General features: G+C 41.2%; 1 protein-coding gene across 1 annotated transcript in view; it reads left to right on the top strand.

Moving 5' to 3' along the window:
- The window catches only part of LOC147610508 (GEM-like protein 1), a 95,819-nt gene extending 90,567 nt beyond the window's left edge, over positions 1-5,252 (top strand). Inside the window, exon 4 of the mRNA XM_086785989.1 lies at positions 4,948-5,252. Within this exon, the coding sequence (XP_086642115.1) occupies positions 4,948-5,123 (176 nt within the window). The 3' untranslated portion in view covers positions 5,124-5,252. The remainder of the gene's footprint in view (positions 1-4,947) is intronic.
- The last annotated feature ends 8,230 nt before the right edge of the window (positions 5,253-13,482 follow it).

The following is a 13,482-nucleotide window of genomic DNA, read 5'->3' as shown; positions in this document are numbered from 1 at the left end:
GCCATATTGCATCAAAGAAGAGGAACCGCCTTGGTGTAGAAAAGGCCAATGATCTTGTCTTTGTAAGCGCAAACTTGCAAATGCTTTGCAAGGGTGCGACTGCAAAGGCAGATCCCTTTACTCAGTGGGAGATGGAGCAGGAAGAGGGAAATGAGCAGGTGGAGACGCAACAGAGCCTGGAGAACGATGCCACTATCTTTCAAACTGGTCATGTAGACAACCATGATCATGACGCCAGTACTTCTCACACTCTAGCCTCTGAGTGAGCATTGCAGGCTCTATGATTTATCATTTAGCTATGTTTCATTGTTTTTACTTTTGAGTCTTGACTCGGCACTTTATGTGCATTGTAGACACTAGTCTTTTGTTATTTGATAATGATCATCATTCCATGCTTATATATTGGTTTGAACTTTGTCGGTGTACTTATTAGCGCCTGTTTGGTGTTTGCGCCACGTATTGTACATTTAAAGTGATGCCTTGAAAGCTCAAAGTGGAAAAACATAAATGTTATTTTATTTAGTGTGCTTTGTAGTCAATAAATTGCATTTTCCATATGTCGTCCCCGTCTCCCCGTCCCCGTTCACTGCCTTTTGTCGTTCCCCGTCCCCGTCTCCGTCTCCGTTCCCCGTCCCCGTCCCTGTTCCCCGTTCCATGTTACTATGCAGCCATTGCCTATTCCCTCACAGCCATGGGAAAGCATTACTATGGACTTCTTTATGGATTTGCCTAGATCCCAGCATGGGAATGACGCTATTTGGACCATTGCGGACAAGTTTAGCAAGCAAGCTCACTTCTTGCCCGTCAAGAAAACCATTAAAGTTGATCATATGGTGAAGCTTTTTCTTGCTCACATCTTCAAGCATCATGTTATGCTTAAGTTCATTGTTGGGTATAGAGATCCCAGGACTACGAGTCTCTTCTGGAGGGCTTTATTTGATAACATGGGCACTAACCTTGAGCTTTCATCAACTTATCACCCCCAAATGGATGGCCAAAGTGAAGCTGCAAATTCAGATGTGTTAGATTTGTTGAAGTGTTATGTGGCAAATCAAAAGACTGCGTGGGAGAAGTATCTTCCACTTGTAGAGTTTGCCTACAACAACACAGTTCATGCCTCCACGGGGAAGGCCTTGTTTGAGATTCTTTATGGCAGTGTGGTCTTGTCACCCATCCTTCGTACAAAGGATGAGATTTTTGTAGATGATGAGTATGTACGTGACTTGGATGTAGCCTTTGCTCCGGTGCGGACAGCCATTGCAAGGTCACAAGACAAGCATAAAAGGGTTGCTGACAAGCATCGAAGGGACATGCAAGTCAAGGAAGGTGATTGGGTATTGTTGAAATTTGAGAAGCTAGACTTCGGAAGAGGCCAGGACGAGAGGGATCATATCCAAAGCTTTCTACTCGATATTATGGACCCTTCAAAGTGATTGACAAGATCAATGAAGTGTCCTTAAGGCTTGCTTTACCCAGCCATTGGAAGATTCACAATGCTTTTCATGTGAGTCTTTTGCAGAAGTATGTGGGGCTAGATCCAGAGGAGCCTGTCACAGAAGATCCGCCAGAAGTTGATGAGCTTGAGGAGATCCTTCAGCCAGAGCAGATTGTATTTCACAAGGAGAGAATGTTACCACATGGGAAGCTTTCCAGGAGATACCTTGTGAAATTTAAAAATTATTTGCCAATTGATGCAAAGTGGGTAGATGAGGATTATTTTGTTGACTACCCTCAGCTTCTGCAGGCACATCTTGAGGCTTTTCAATTGAGGTCAACTATTTAGAAGCCCGGGGAGATGTCACCATTTGGTCCATCTCCATTTCTGGAGCCACTTCTATGGGACTGTCACTCCATAGAGCAGCCAGATTTGTGCCATGTTCACATGGGGCCAGGCCAGTGTCCCATGTGAAAGGGCCAGTCTTTTGGTGTCACATGGACGGGAGCCAGATTAGTGCCACCCGTGTGTGACCAGTGCTCCGTCACATGGACGGGAACCAGTTTCGTGCCACCCGTGTGACTTGCTCCGTGTTGTATGGACGGGAGCTTGTTAGTGCCACCCGTGTATGGCCAGGATGGCGTCTTACCTATGGGACTGTCACTCCATAGGAAGACGAGGACATATCTTTATACTTCTGTCGCGCCAGTTTTGTGCTCGATAGGAACTTCTTGTACAATTTTCATTAAAGGGAGATTTCGTCCATTATATGTGCACATGCATTTATGCGTGCATGCATAAATTTGTTTTTGCATGACTTGTTTGCGTGTGTCTGCTTGTTATGCCGTGCCAGTACACTGAACGGGGACGCCCCCAGTGTACCGTGGAGTGTTGTTTGCTGACTCGGTGGTGTGGCGTGTGAACACGTGGTAAGTACTTTCATTTTGGTCTTTTTAAAAGGTAAAATATATAAACTATGGTAAACCTTAATATTTATAAGGTAATGTGTTTACACCCATTTTAAATAGGGACTGGACATTTGTTTTTGAGGGTGCCCAAAGTGTTAAATTGATTTAAGGTTTTATAACCTCTAAAAAAAAGCTTTGCATAGACCCTTTTTGGGATTTCCCTAGGGATGAGGTTGGTGGGTTCCTTTCTTTTCATCGCTTGCTGGCTGGCTGCGTTTCTTGCTCCATCACCTCTCTCCAAAGAAGAATTCGGTGCTGTACCTGTCTCCTAGTTGCTGGCCGCTTGTCCTACCTGAATTGTACCCCTCTGCTGGTCCTTCCCACGTGTTGAATCCAGCCTGTACCTGGCTATACCTGCCTGCTGTACCTGATGTGCTGGCTGCCCACATGTACCTGCAAACAGTGCTGGCTACCTTCTTGTACCTGCAAACAGTGCTGGCTGCCCACGTGCACTTGCAAACAGTGCTGGCTACCTTCTTGTACCTGCAAACAGTGCTGGCTGCCTACGTGTACCTGCAAACTGTGCTAGCTACCACATTTGTACCGGCTGGTTGCCTTGTTTACATCTGCCGATTGCACCCATTTGGAGTACAACAAAAAGGAAAATGATCTTCTTGTTGAGATTTGAATTAAAACCTATGCCAAGTATTTGTTTCTATATTTTATTTCAAATTCAGATAACAATTAAAGTCAAATGTTGTTATTTCAAGCTTTGTGTAGGCAAGTTTCATCTCCAGCTGCATACACCTTAGAAGGCCATTGGGTAGTGGTTTTTCCCGTGTTTGCTCTGACCGCGCCCTCACCTATAGAGGAGCCAGTGAATGTCATGTGGGTATGAGGAAAAACAAGGTACAAAGCTTATCTGGGAGAACCGGGATACGTTCCCTCCGTATCACTGTTGCTTGCGTTAGTACGGGCGTGCCTGTTTGTGTACGGTCCCGAAAGACCTGTGAAAGGCAAGTGTGCACCCAGTGAAGGTGGGAATGAGCCTGTGATTTTAGGCTACTCCGACCAACACCTCTACATTGACTTGAACCAATTTTGTTTGGTTGTTTTCACTCCGTGGTGGAGAAATTTGGCCTTTCAAGCCCGTGACACTTGTACAAATATAAATACTCCAAGAAATACAATAAGTATTGAGGGGGGGGGGGTGCGGCCCTTTCTGGTCCCAGTGCTGGTGTCTTTTGTATTTTCAGTATTTCCAGTATTTTTGTTGCTGACGTTGTTTTCATTGTTTAATATCACTTAAATTAGGTGTTCTAAATATGTGTATATTGTCTTCCGATCTGTAGGGAGTGGTCACAACATGTGTGGCTTATGGAGCTGGACATGACAGTACATGTATGGCATATGGAGCCTGACATGGTGTATTTTCTTACTGTGCATGTGGCATATGTGGCCTGACATGACAGTACATGTATGGCAAATGCAGCCTGACATGGTGTGTTTTCTTAGGACTAGCAACCCTGGTGCTCACTTCATACTTCTATTTTGGGAAGTTTCTGAAAGGATTCTAGATCCATGAACATTCAGAAGCGCTGGCCGTACAGCAGGGCAGCAACCGTCTGGCGTTTTTCTTTGCCTTGAGTGCTGGTCGTACAACAGGGCAGCAGCCATCTGGCTTTTTCTCTCCCACAGTGCTGGTCGTACAGCAGGACAGCAGTTTGCTCTCTTTCTTCTGAGTGCTGGCCGTACAGCATCAGCCTGTTCCCTCTCTTCTCCTGAGCGCTGGCCGTACAGCAGCAGCCGTCTGGTGTTCACTCTCTCTCCTTCAGGGTTGGTTGTACAGCAGGGCAGCGGCGTGTTCTCTCTTTCCTATGACGCTGGCCGTACAGCATAGCTCTTTCTCTCTCTTCATTCAGAGCTGGTCGCTGATTTTGGGGCTGTTCCAAGATCATTTTGTACTGGTTCTTGGTGCTGTTTGTACCTAGATCTCTGAGAAAGTGTTTGCTGAAGCTTTGTGGAGAATCCGGTGCAAGTTGCACCCGCACCTTGGTCTATTGTAACAGTTTATTCATTGAATAAAGTTGTTCCTAGGGTGGCTGGCCATTCCGGTGTTATTGTGGTCTGTTTGTTGCCCAAGTGATCCGGGTTTGGTTTTAGTACGAGTGGGTTAAACTAGTATAATCCTACCCATCAATACCTTGTTACAAAGTGTAATTGCCTTTGTAACATGGATTTTTTTATAGTAACCTTAGCCGTCTGTGTTAGCTTGCTTTCTCCTTATCCCAGGGCTCCCATAGCTTTGCAAGATTAGGTTACTAATCTCGAGGATCAATAACATGGGGAGGCAGATTGGTCCATGAGACCAAGAATATTATTTGACTAGTGGTACTGCGATAGAGTATGCATGATGCATCTCTAAAATACATCAAAAAAGAAAAGGGGAGGGAATCTAACATCCAATAGAGACCAAGGTGCCACACAAGGTCTACAAGACCAAGGTAATGGGAGAGAGAGAGAGAGAGAGAGAGAGGCAATGGTGCCATTGAATTGTAGATCAGGAGCAATTTTTCAGTGGCATTTTCTATGTTATGCAGGTAGTGGTGCCAGTGGACAAACTGAGAGTGGTCAATGCCTACACAATTTCAAAAAATCCTTCCGAGAAGTATATACAAGTAGTTACTATCGACAATCATGAGTTTTGGTATATGGGGTTTTTGAACCATGACAAGGCGCTAAAATTTTTGCAGGAAGCACAAGTACACTCCTTTATGTGAGTGATCATTTAGTATTCCAAGGTAACATTGGACTGAATAAAAGGTTCTATATAATCATGTACATGAAAGGTCACTTTTGTCTTTGTATGCTAACATTGGACTGAATAAAAGTTTCTATATATTCATGTACATGAAAGGTCACTATTGTCTTTGAATGGCAAATTATATATAGAATTACTACTTGGCATGTGAATTGGGTTGCTGGTTTGAGTTGCTGTATATACAGGGTACCTGCGTGTATGTGTGGGTGCGTGCAATGTTACCAAAGTCATTGATCCTTCATTTCATCTTTACCCTTCCCTTCTTCTTAAGCGACGTCTGGTTTAAGACTATATGCATCATTGGCCTATTAAATGATATGCAATGTGAATTGGGTTGCTGGTTTGAGTTGCTGTATATACAGGGTACCTGCGTGTATGTGCGGGTGCGTGCAATGTTGCCAAAGTCATTGATCCTCATTTCATCTTTACCCTTCCCTTCATCTTAAGCGATTGTCTGGTTTAAGACTATATGCATGTTCCTGGATTCATCTAGGTATATATTAAATGATATGTGTGTGTTGAGTTGTATAATGGTCAAGAAAGACGCAAGTTTTTGAACTAAAGATGGTGTTTGGCTCACCCAGTGTCCCAATTGCAATCTTCAAGAAATCTCACAATAATTGTCCTTTAAACGTAGACGATATAAAGATAAATTGTGAACCCGCTGCATTTTCTTCATGAGCAAGCATGTAAGGATTGATATGCACCTGTTAAAACCAGCACTATTTCATTGTTAAATTGTGAGCCCAAGATGTATGCTGCAATTTTCTTCATGAGCAAGCATGTAAGGATTTAATATGCTGCTGTTAAAACCACCACGGTTTCATTCTTTTGCATGCCAAAAATGCAACCTTCTTTTCACATGATGTTCATTGACTTTTTAACAGCATTATAACCTATAGCCTCAAGCCATGTCAACCAAGTTCATTTAATTTTTGAAAGACTCCCTGAGGCCCCAAGTAGGCAAATTTATTAAGCACAGCCTTTAGCTCTAGCAAACTCATGGTAGTAATGAGCTTATAGTATGCAATGCAATTTTGTTGGAGGGTTGGCCCATCCATAGATTGGGTAGGCTAAAGAAGTTATGTTTAAGAGGTAAGAGCTTACAACCCATTCCCCCCCCCCCCCCCCCCCCCAAAAAAAAAAACAATTTAAAGTTTTTGAAAGTGTTTATATTGATGAGTGTGTTTAGTAAGATGAACCATATTGTTTATTGCTGATCTAGTTATTGTAGAGGGAAAACACTAATGTTGCAGAAGCTGTAGAATTCGTAGTCAATGTTGGGATTTCGTAGTTCTCTCTTTTTGGCCTTACCTTGTTCCATCTGGTATGGCAACCTAAGAGCCCAAATTGAGTACATTTTTATTGCTAGTTAGTTGATTTTGTAATTATTTATCACCTAGACATAACATGGGCAGCCGTAGGATTGGTGGGTTATAATTTTGGTCAAATAATTAAGGATAGATTGTAATCATGATAGTATGATCTATAAATATTGTACACAAAGAAAGAGCATATATATAGATGCACTTCTCTCAAGTGATCATAGGGGCCCTTTAGCTATAGTGGCAACACATGATAGATCCAAAGTGTCATCACCATGTGTAAATCTATTTTCCTCAGTTCATAGGAGTTGGGTTTACGCGTACCTCTTACTACTATCTGTTGTGGGTGTGTTGAGACTTATCCCCCTATGAGCCTTCCACTTGGTTGAGTTCAAATCTAAGGAGTAAGCCCCCCAAGTAGGGCCTTACTGCCATGGCAAAGTGGGTGCTAGGATCATCTTGTGTGAGGAGTTCTTTTATATTTGTTTTTCTTGTCAATAAGGTGTGTGAGCTCTTGCGAGGATATGGTTCGGTAAATGTGAACAATTTATTGGCTTGTAATAGGGTTCAAAGGTTTTTTGACCTTAAGAATAGTGTTCATGACGACTCTCTAAGGTTGACTTCCAAAATAAGAATAGGAACACACACATGCACACGCACACGCGCGCGCGCACACGCACACGCACACGCACACGCACACACACACACATGTATGTATGCATACGTATGTGTTAAGCAAAGTAAGTATGCATATATATGTGTGTGTGTGTGTGAAGCAAAGTAAGGATGTGAATAGCTCCATGACATAACTTGAAAATAAGCAACATAATTCATATAGATGTATTGAGGTATATTAAACCTTGTACGATCTTGTATGAGGAACTCAAATGTGTACATCCAGATTATAATGCTTCCACTAGTCATCATGAACCTGTACTTTGCCAAACATTCAAACCATGCTTATATGCTTCCAAAATTCTTGAAAAAACATGACGTAGGGGTAGAACCTCACTTGCATCCATCCAACCGAAAGATTCAATTAGAACCAAAGAAATCTATTGGGTATGTAGGCTTTATAAGCACTACCAACTTGTTAGACAAGTCATTTGAAAGCTTCATTAGAGCATCATGGAGTGGTTTTTCCAAGATAGTCATGTATATTATAAGTGAAATAAAATAATATTGCAATGTTTTACGTAATGCATGCCAAGTTGTCATGAAAATTATAATACTAATTGTGCAAAATTTGCACGACTATTAATGCATTATGTCATCCTGAATAGTTGGGGTGAAAGAATAGTCCATGAAATAAAAGAGACTCCCTTGTTTAAATAAGTGTGCCATTAGAGAGGTACCATTTATGCTTCTAGGCTAGTTTCTAGTTTATGCTTCTAGTTTCCCACTATAGAATTTTTGATCCATACTTATCCTCTTGCTTCATGAAGTTGAGCCATTGTTTAACATGTAGGAGCCTTGTTAGGTTGAGTATCTCTGAGGGTATCTCTTAAGGCAACGTGGGTTTACAAGACCTGCACAAAACCACATTCAAGGAGCTGGTTTGATGAATGATGAGGGAACATCCGCATATGACATCTTAGATTTCATAGATAATACTAGTGGGGAACCATTAATGTTGCAGCAGTCTGTGCCCCCTTGTACACTCCTACCACGTGGAAAAATGAGATAGCCATAGAGAGTGACGCGTGGGTGAATGCTGTGGCAAGGACAAGAATAGTGAGAATAATTGTGTAAAAGAGAGTGATGCGTGGGTGAATGCTGTGGCAAAGACAAGAATAGCGCCGAGAATAATTGTGTAGAGATAATCATGGTCTAAACCAAGCTTGCCATTGGGTGTTGATAAGGCATAATCAATGTGACAATAGATTGGTGCCAATAGAGCATTATAGAGCCATTTATTTAAATTATTTATTCTCATAGAGATGAGAGTCAAGACCAATAGTAGTTGTGAAGGCAGTATAGAATTATGGAGCCATCTTTTTAATTATTTATGCTCACAAAGATGAGAGTCAAGATTAACAGGCTGTGAAGGCTGGACATGCAAAGGCGGCTATGATCGTATTTGCTCAATTGAGCAAGGCCGATCGTTATAATTGTTTATAAAGGCAGGCTTCCCTAGCAAGGCTATGGAGTCAAGATGTATCTAATAGATTTTAGCCTCAGGCGAGCAATGATTCAGTAGTACTCTGGTCACTTTTTCAAAACGTTTTCATTGGATTTTTTTTTATTTTTTATTTTATTTTTTGCACCATGGATTATAATGTATGATATTGGGCCACTCTCATAGACCATAGTAGCCATAACAAAAACCTTTGGCATTACAGTCATGCTTCAACTCATCTTATGAGGCCATAAGGAGGTATTCTTATGTATATGCCAAGAGAGTTGGACAATATAGCCACAAGCAACATGCTATAAGTGGAACTTCTTCCTTATGTTTATAACCTATCCAAATTGGTGTTTTAAGAAACATGTATGTTTCCACTGCATTAATATCCTTGTAGGAGAATCTCTTGAAATTATCTATGAGGACCATCAACAAAGTTTGCCGATGGCAATAAGTCCATCTCAGCTACAAATTGTTCTTATATAAAGGGATGACACAAAGTTACCCATTGTTTAATCTATCATGTTATGGGGTAAATAAGGGTCGGAGAAGAAGCAAGTGCTGCTATATGTAGCATGTGTGCAACTGAGAATGGTTAGATCATACTTTGATATTTCAAGAGTGTGCGAGACCATAGATGTCATCCATATAATGGTTCAATGCTTAAAATCATTAGTGAAGAAAAAAGGACAAAATGTGTATTGTTCCCATACAAATAATCAAAGCTAACGGTATCATTTGTTTGGCAATAAGGAAAATAGGACAAAGTCCCACCTATATGCTTAGATATGTTCCCAAAATGGGGAGCACAAGGGTCCTCTATTTTGGGTGGGTCCTTTGTGTTCTCATGTATGTTCTTGTAAAACATATCCAATAGAGATCTATTATATCATGGATTAAAGACACATTAGTGTTTGTTTTAAACCAAAGAAAGATTATATGGCCACATAAGGTCCATGACCTTCTCGGAAGTCGTGTGGGTTATGCCACATAAGGTTCATGACCTTCTTGCAAGTCATGTGTGGCTACCTAGTTGTTATCCGGTAAGACTTGTTTGCCCTTTGAAAGCTTCATTAGAGGCATCATGGAGTGGTTTTTCAAAGATAGTCAGGTATATTATAAGAGAAATGAAATAATATTGAAAGAAACATCCACGACCTTAAAATGTCTTGTTTAATCATCTTGCTTAATGTATGCCACGTTGTGATGAAGATTAGAATAAAAATAATTCAAAATTTGCACATGACTATGCATTATGTCATGTTGTGATAAATAGACGGGGTGAAAGAATAATACATGAAATAAAAGAGATTCCCTTGTAATGTGGGCTATGGTAAAATGTTTGAATAAGTGTGCCATTATAGGGGTACCATTGTTGCTTCTAGGCTAGTTTCCCACCCTAGAAATTTTTATCCACACTTATCCTCTTGCTTCATGAAGTTTTGTTAACTTTCAGGAGATCCTTGTTAGGTTGAGTATCTCTAAGGGCAACTTGGGTTGGCAAGACATGCACAAAGCCACATTCAAGGAGCTGATTTGATTTGAATGATGAGGGCATGCATAGATAAAATAATGATGTTTTAAACCAAGCATATCATTGGGTGTTGACAAGAGTAGATAAGCATGTTGGCAAGCAAACCTCATTCTTGGGAAGCCCCACAACCCTCAAGTCTTTAACTTTTACATGGGTTGAAATCTTATTGATAAAGAGGGTGTTGTCAACTACACATCAAATCAGGGGGGGACAAAAGAAGCCACCTTGCTTACCAATAGCTATTGAGAAATGTGGTTCCATTAAGCACAAGGAAGAGGTAGGGAGTGAGAATGAGTAGTAAGCAAGAGTAAAGTCCAACATGAAACCACATGAGCAAAGGGAATTATCCCACATTTATGTACAAGCCCAAGGGAGTACCTCCTCATAGAAAAGAGGGGCCATTTCAAGTAATGAAATATGTGGCACACTCTTAAGCCTCTATATGAGTACAAGTATCAATCTTGTAACCTAATTGTACTTAAGTCTCCTGCCTAATTAGTTTAGTAGTTTGTCATTATAAGTATGCTTAGACATCACCCACCTCAAATTAGTTTAATCACCAAACCAATATAGGATTAGTGCTAATCACTTTCACATGCACATGATACCCATGATTTTAACATGGTATCAGAGCCATCCCTATCCCCACATTACTTATTTCAATACAGATTAGTCTAAACACTTCACTAATCAACATTTTATCACTCATCTGAATCTTATCCTCTTGCCCCTCTTGTGGCCCTGATTTGCCAAGCTTCATTCTTCTCATTTCCTTAAGCCATTGCCCAAGAAATTTATGGAGGAGAACCACCACTCTAGGGTGCAGCCCTACAACCAAGGAGGAGATTCACCAAAGGGTTTCTCATTTAGTGTAGTAGAGTGGCCTGGGGGCAAAAGCACATAAATAGTCATGACTATTTAGTGATTTGCGTTGGTTTTTGACAAAGTTGAGTTGATTTGTTTACTCAAGCCTCTTCACCTCATTAAGAGTAATCACTCTATACAAGAAGCCCCATCAAACTCTTCACCACCAAGCTCAATTTTGGCCCCCAAGTTCTGTTATCCTTAATCACTTTGATTAAGGAGTAATTACTATTACATTAGTGTATCATTAGCAAAAATTGGGCCAAATTAATGTCAAAATCGGATAATTGAAGTATCAATATACTGTGGGAAGTTCTCTCTTGCATTAAAATCCATCGCACCCATTTGCATTGCTCAATTTGAGTACCTTTTTTGCCGCATTTAATGTGTTTTTAGCACATAGTTTTCATTCTAATCATTTAGGTCAGCTTGAAATCATTATTACAGGAACAAGCACCTTGATGAATGTAAAAAAACCCAAAGAAAGAAAAAATCAATACAACCATGTTTTTCAAATCACCGGTCCAGTTTGAATACGTACCAATGATCCCAAATTTAAAATCGTCTCATCATTTTTGGATCATCCTCCCAAGTCACAGATCGTTACCCTTTTTTGGATCACCGATCTTGTTTTCAGATCACCACAGTTCGGATCGATAATCCTAAAATTATCAAGTTTAAATCGACCCATTGCCACATTAACATTGACGATCTGACCCACTCCACAGGAACATCGATGATCCAATATTTTAATAAAACATAAAAACTAGAATTTTCAATTCATTCATTGATAATCTAAATCAGAGGTATGCCTACAGGCTACCAAACTCACTCTATAGGATATGGATCACCATCAATGTGCATAAGGGAAGCCACCTCTTGGCTCCAAACTTGTTCAAATCACCCGCAATCTGCAAAGGAGAGATAGTACCACTCACCAATAGGGCCAAGATCTCATATTTGATCGATTTGGTGTGATTGTTATGGGCTACCACATCTCCAAGAGGGAACTCAATGCATTCACCTAAAGGAAGAGCAATAGAACACAACTGTCGTAGGGCACTTGCCAATGCTTTGAACTTGAGTCCCTTGAGGCCTTCAAGCTCACTTGTTAAGCTCCAAACCTTCAAGCTCCACCTCCACATTATCACCGTAGAGTCGCTCGCACTGTCGCATAAGGCAATCACTCTCTCTCACTCTCCAACACAAGCATGCAACATACAAGCCTAGAAGAGGCACAAGTGCTAGAATGCTCTCTCTCAATATCTCTCAAGACACAAAGAAGAGCTCTCAATAGCACAAAGGGGGATTGTGTCTATTCATTTGATAAAATGCCTTATATACATTTGGACCTTATTCACACTTGGGCGTCCAAAACTTACTTAACTAAGGCCTTGGGTGGCCAATATATCATAATGTATAACTTTTATAATGCTTTTATATGACATATTAATGTCCTCAATTGGAGGAGCATACTTGTTAATCCAAAATAGGATTAACATCCCCCCCACCTGATGTAGGTTCTGTCCTCAGAACCTGTTACTACCGAGGTCAAAAGACCTGGTCACGGAACTCATGATGATGGTAAAAGTTTCGGCGGCGTGATTGAAGCTTTTTGAGGGTTCTTGTGAATGCTGAGTGTGATTTCCAGAACCCTGTGTCCACCATGTCCTCAAATGTGACATGCATGTAGGCAGGAAGACACCTTAGGCGATGATAGTACAACATCATGCCTCTGTCAGATAGACCTTGATTCATGTCAAATTGCTGTTGCTCAGCTTCATACCCATCATATGGTTCCTTGGGTTGATCGATCAAGACCATGAGCAATTTTAAGAATCTAACACTGGCCACTATTATTGGGTCCGAGATACGGCGCCAGCCCCTGTATCCAAGTCAGCATCTGTTTTCTTTGTTCTCTTATGTCTGTAAATGTAGTTGGCATGAAGATTGGGAAGTTATAATAGACATGCGGATCTCGCTGCTTGGCCTTTTGAAATTCCAGAGGTGTCCATCTCCTCTTTAGTGGCATGTACAAGGGTCAACTTGTTGAGTTGGTGGCGCACACATATATACATGGTTGTATTCTGCAATTGTTAGAAAGTCCTTTCTCTAGTCTGGCTGTATTCCAAAATCTTCCAACTTGGGGTGTGCATCATCTATGATGATTGTTGCATAGCCCCCTCTTGTGTGGACTAGGTGAGCTTTCCTCCACCCGCAGATCATAAATGTTACCACTCTAATTTCCAGCAGGTTCTCGTGGGTGTGTCTGCTCCCATAGTAGAATTCTTGAGCGGAGACAGGTTTTTGAATATTAGCTGAGCTGGGCTTGCTTTGACGAGGAGTCATTTGCTGTGCTTCTTCTTGTGTGGCCTCACTGACAGTGGCTTCTTGTTGTTCAAGTACTTCCTGGTATGATTTGATCTCTTGTGTGAGCTCAGCCTCAATCCTTTGTGTTTCCTCAGCCACA

Source organism: Cibotium barometz, chromosome 49 (assembly GCF_041138505.1).
Source record: "Cibotium barometz isolate CiBa-2024 chromosome 49, ASM4113850v1, whole genome shotgun sequence".
Lineage (NCBI taxonomy): Eukaryota > Viridiplantae > Streptophyta > Polypodiopsida > Cyatheales > Cibotiaceae > Cibotium > Cibotium barometz.
This window is presented reverse-complemented; position numbering and strand designations above follow the sequence as displayed.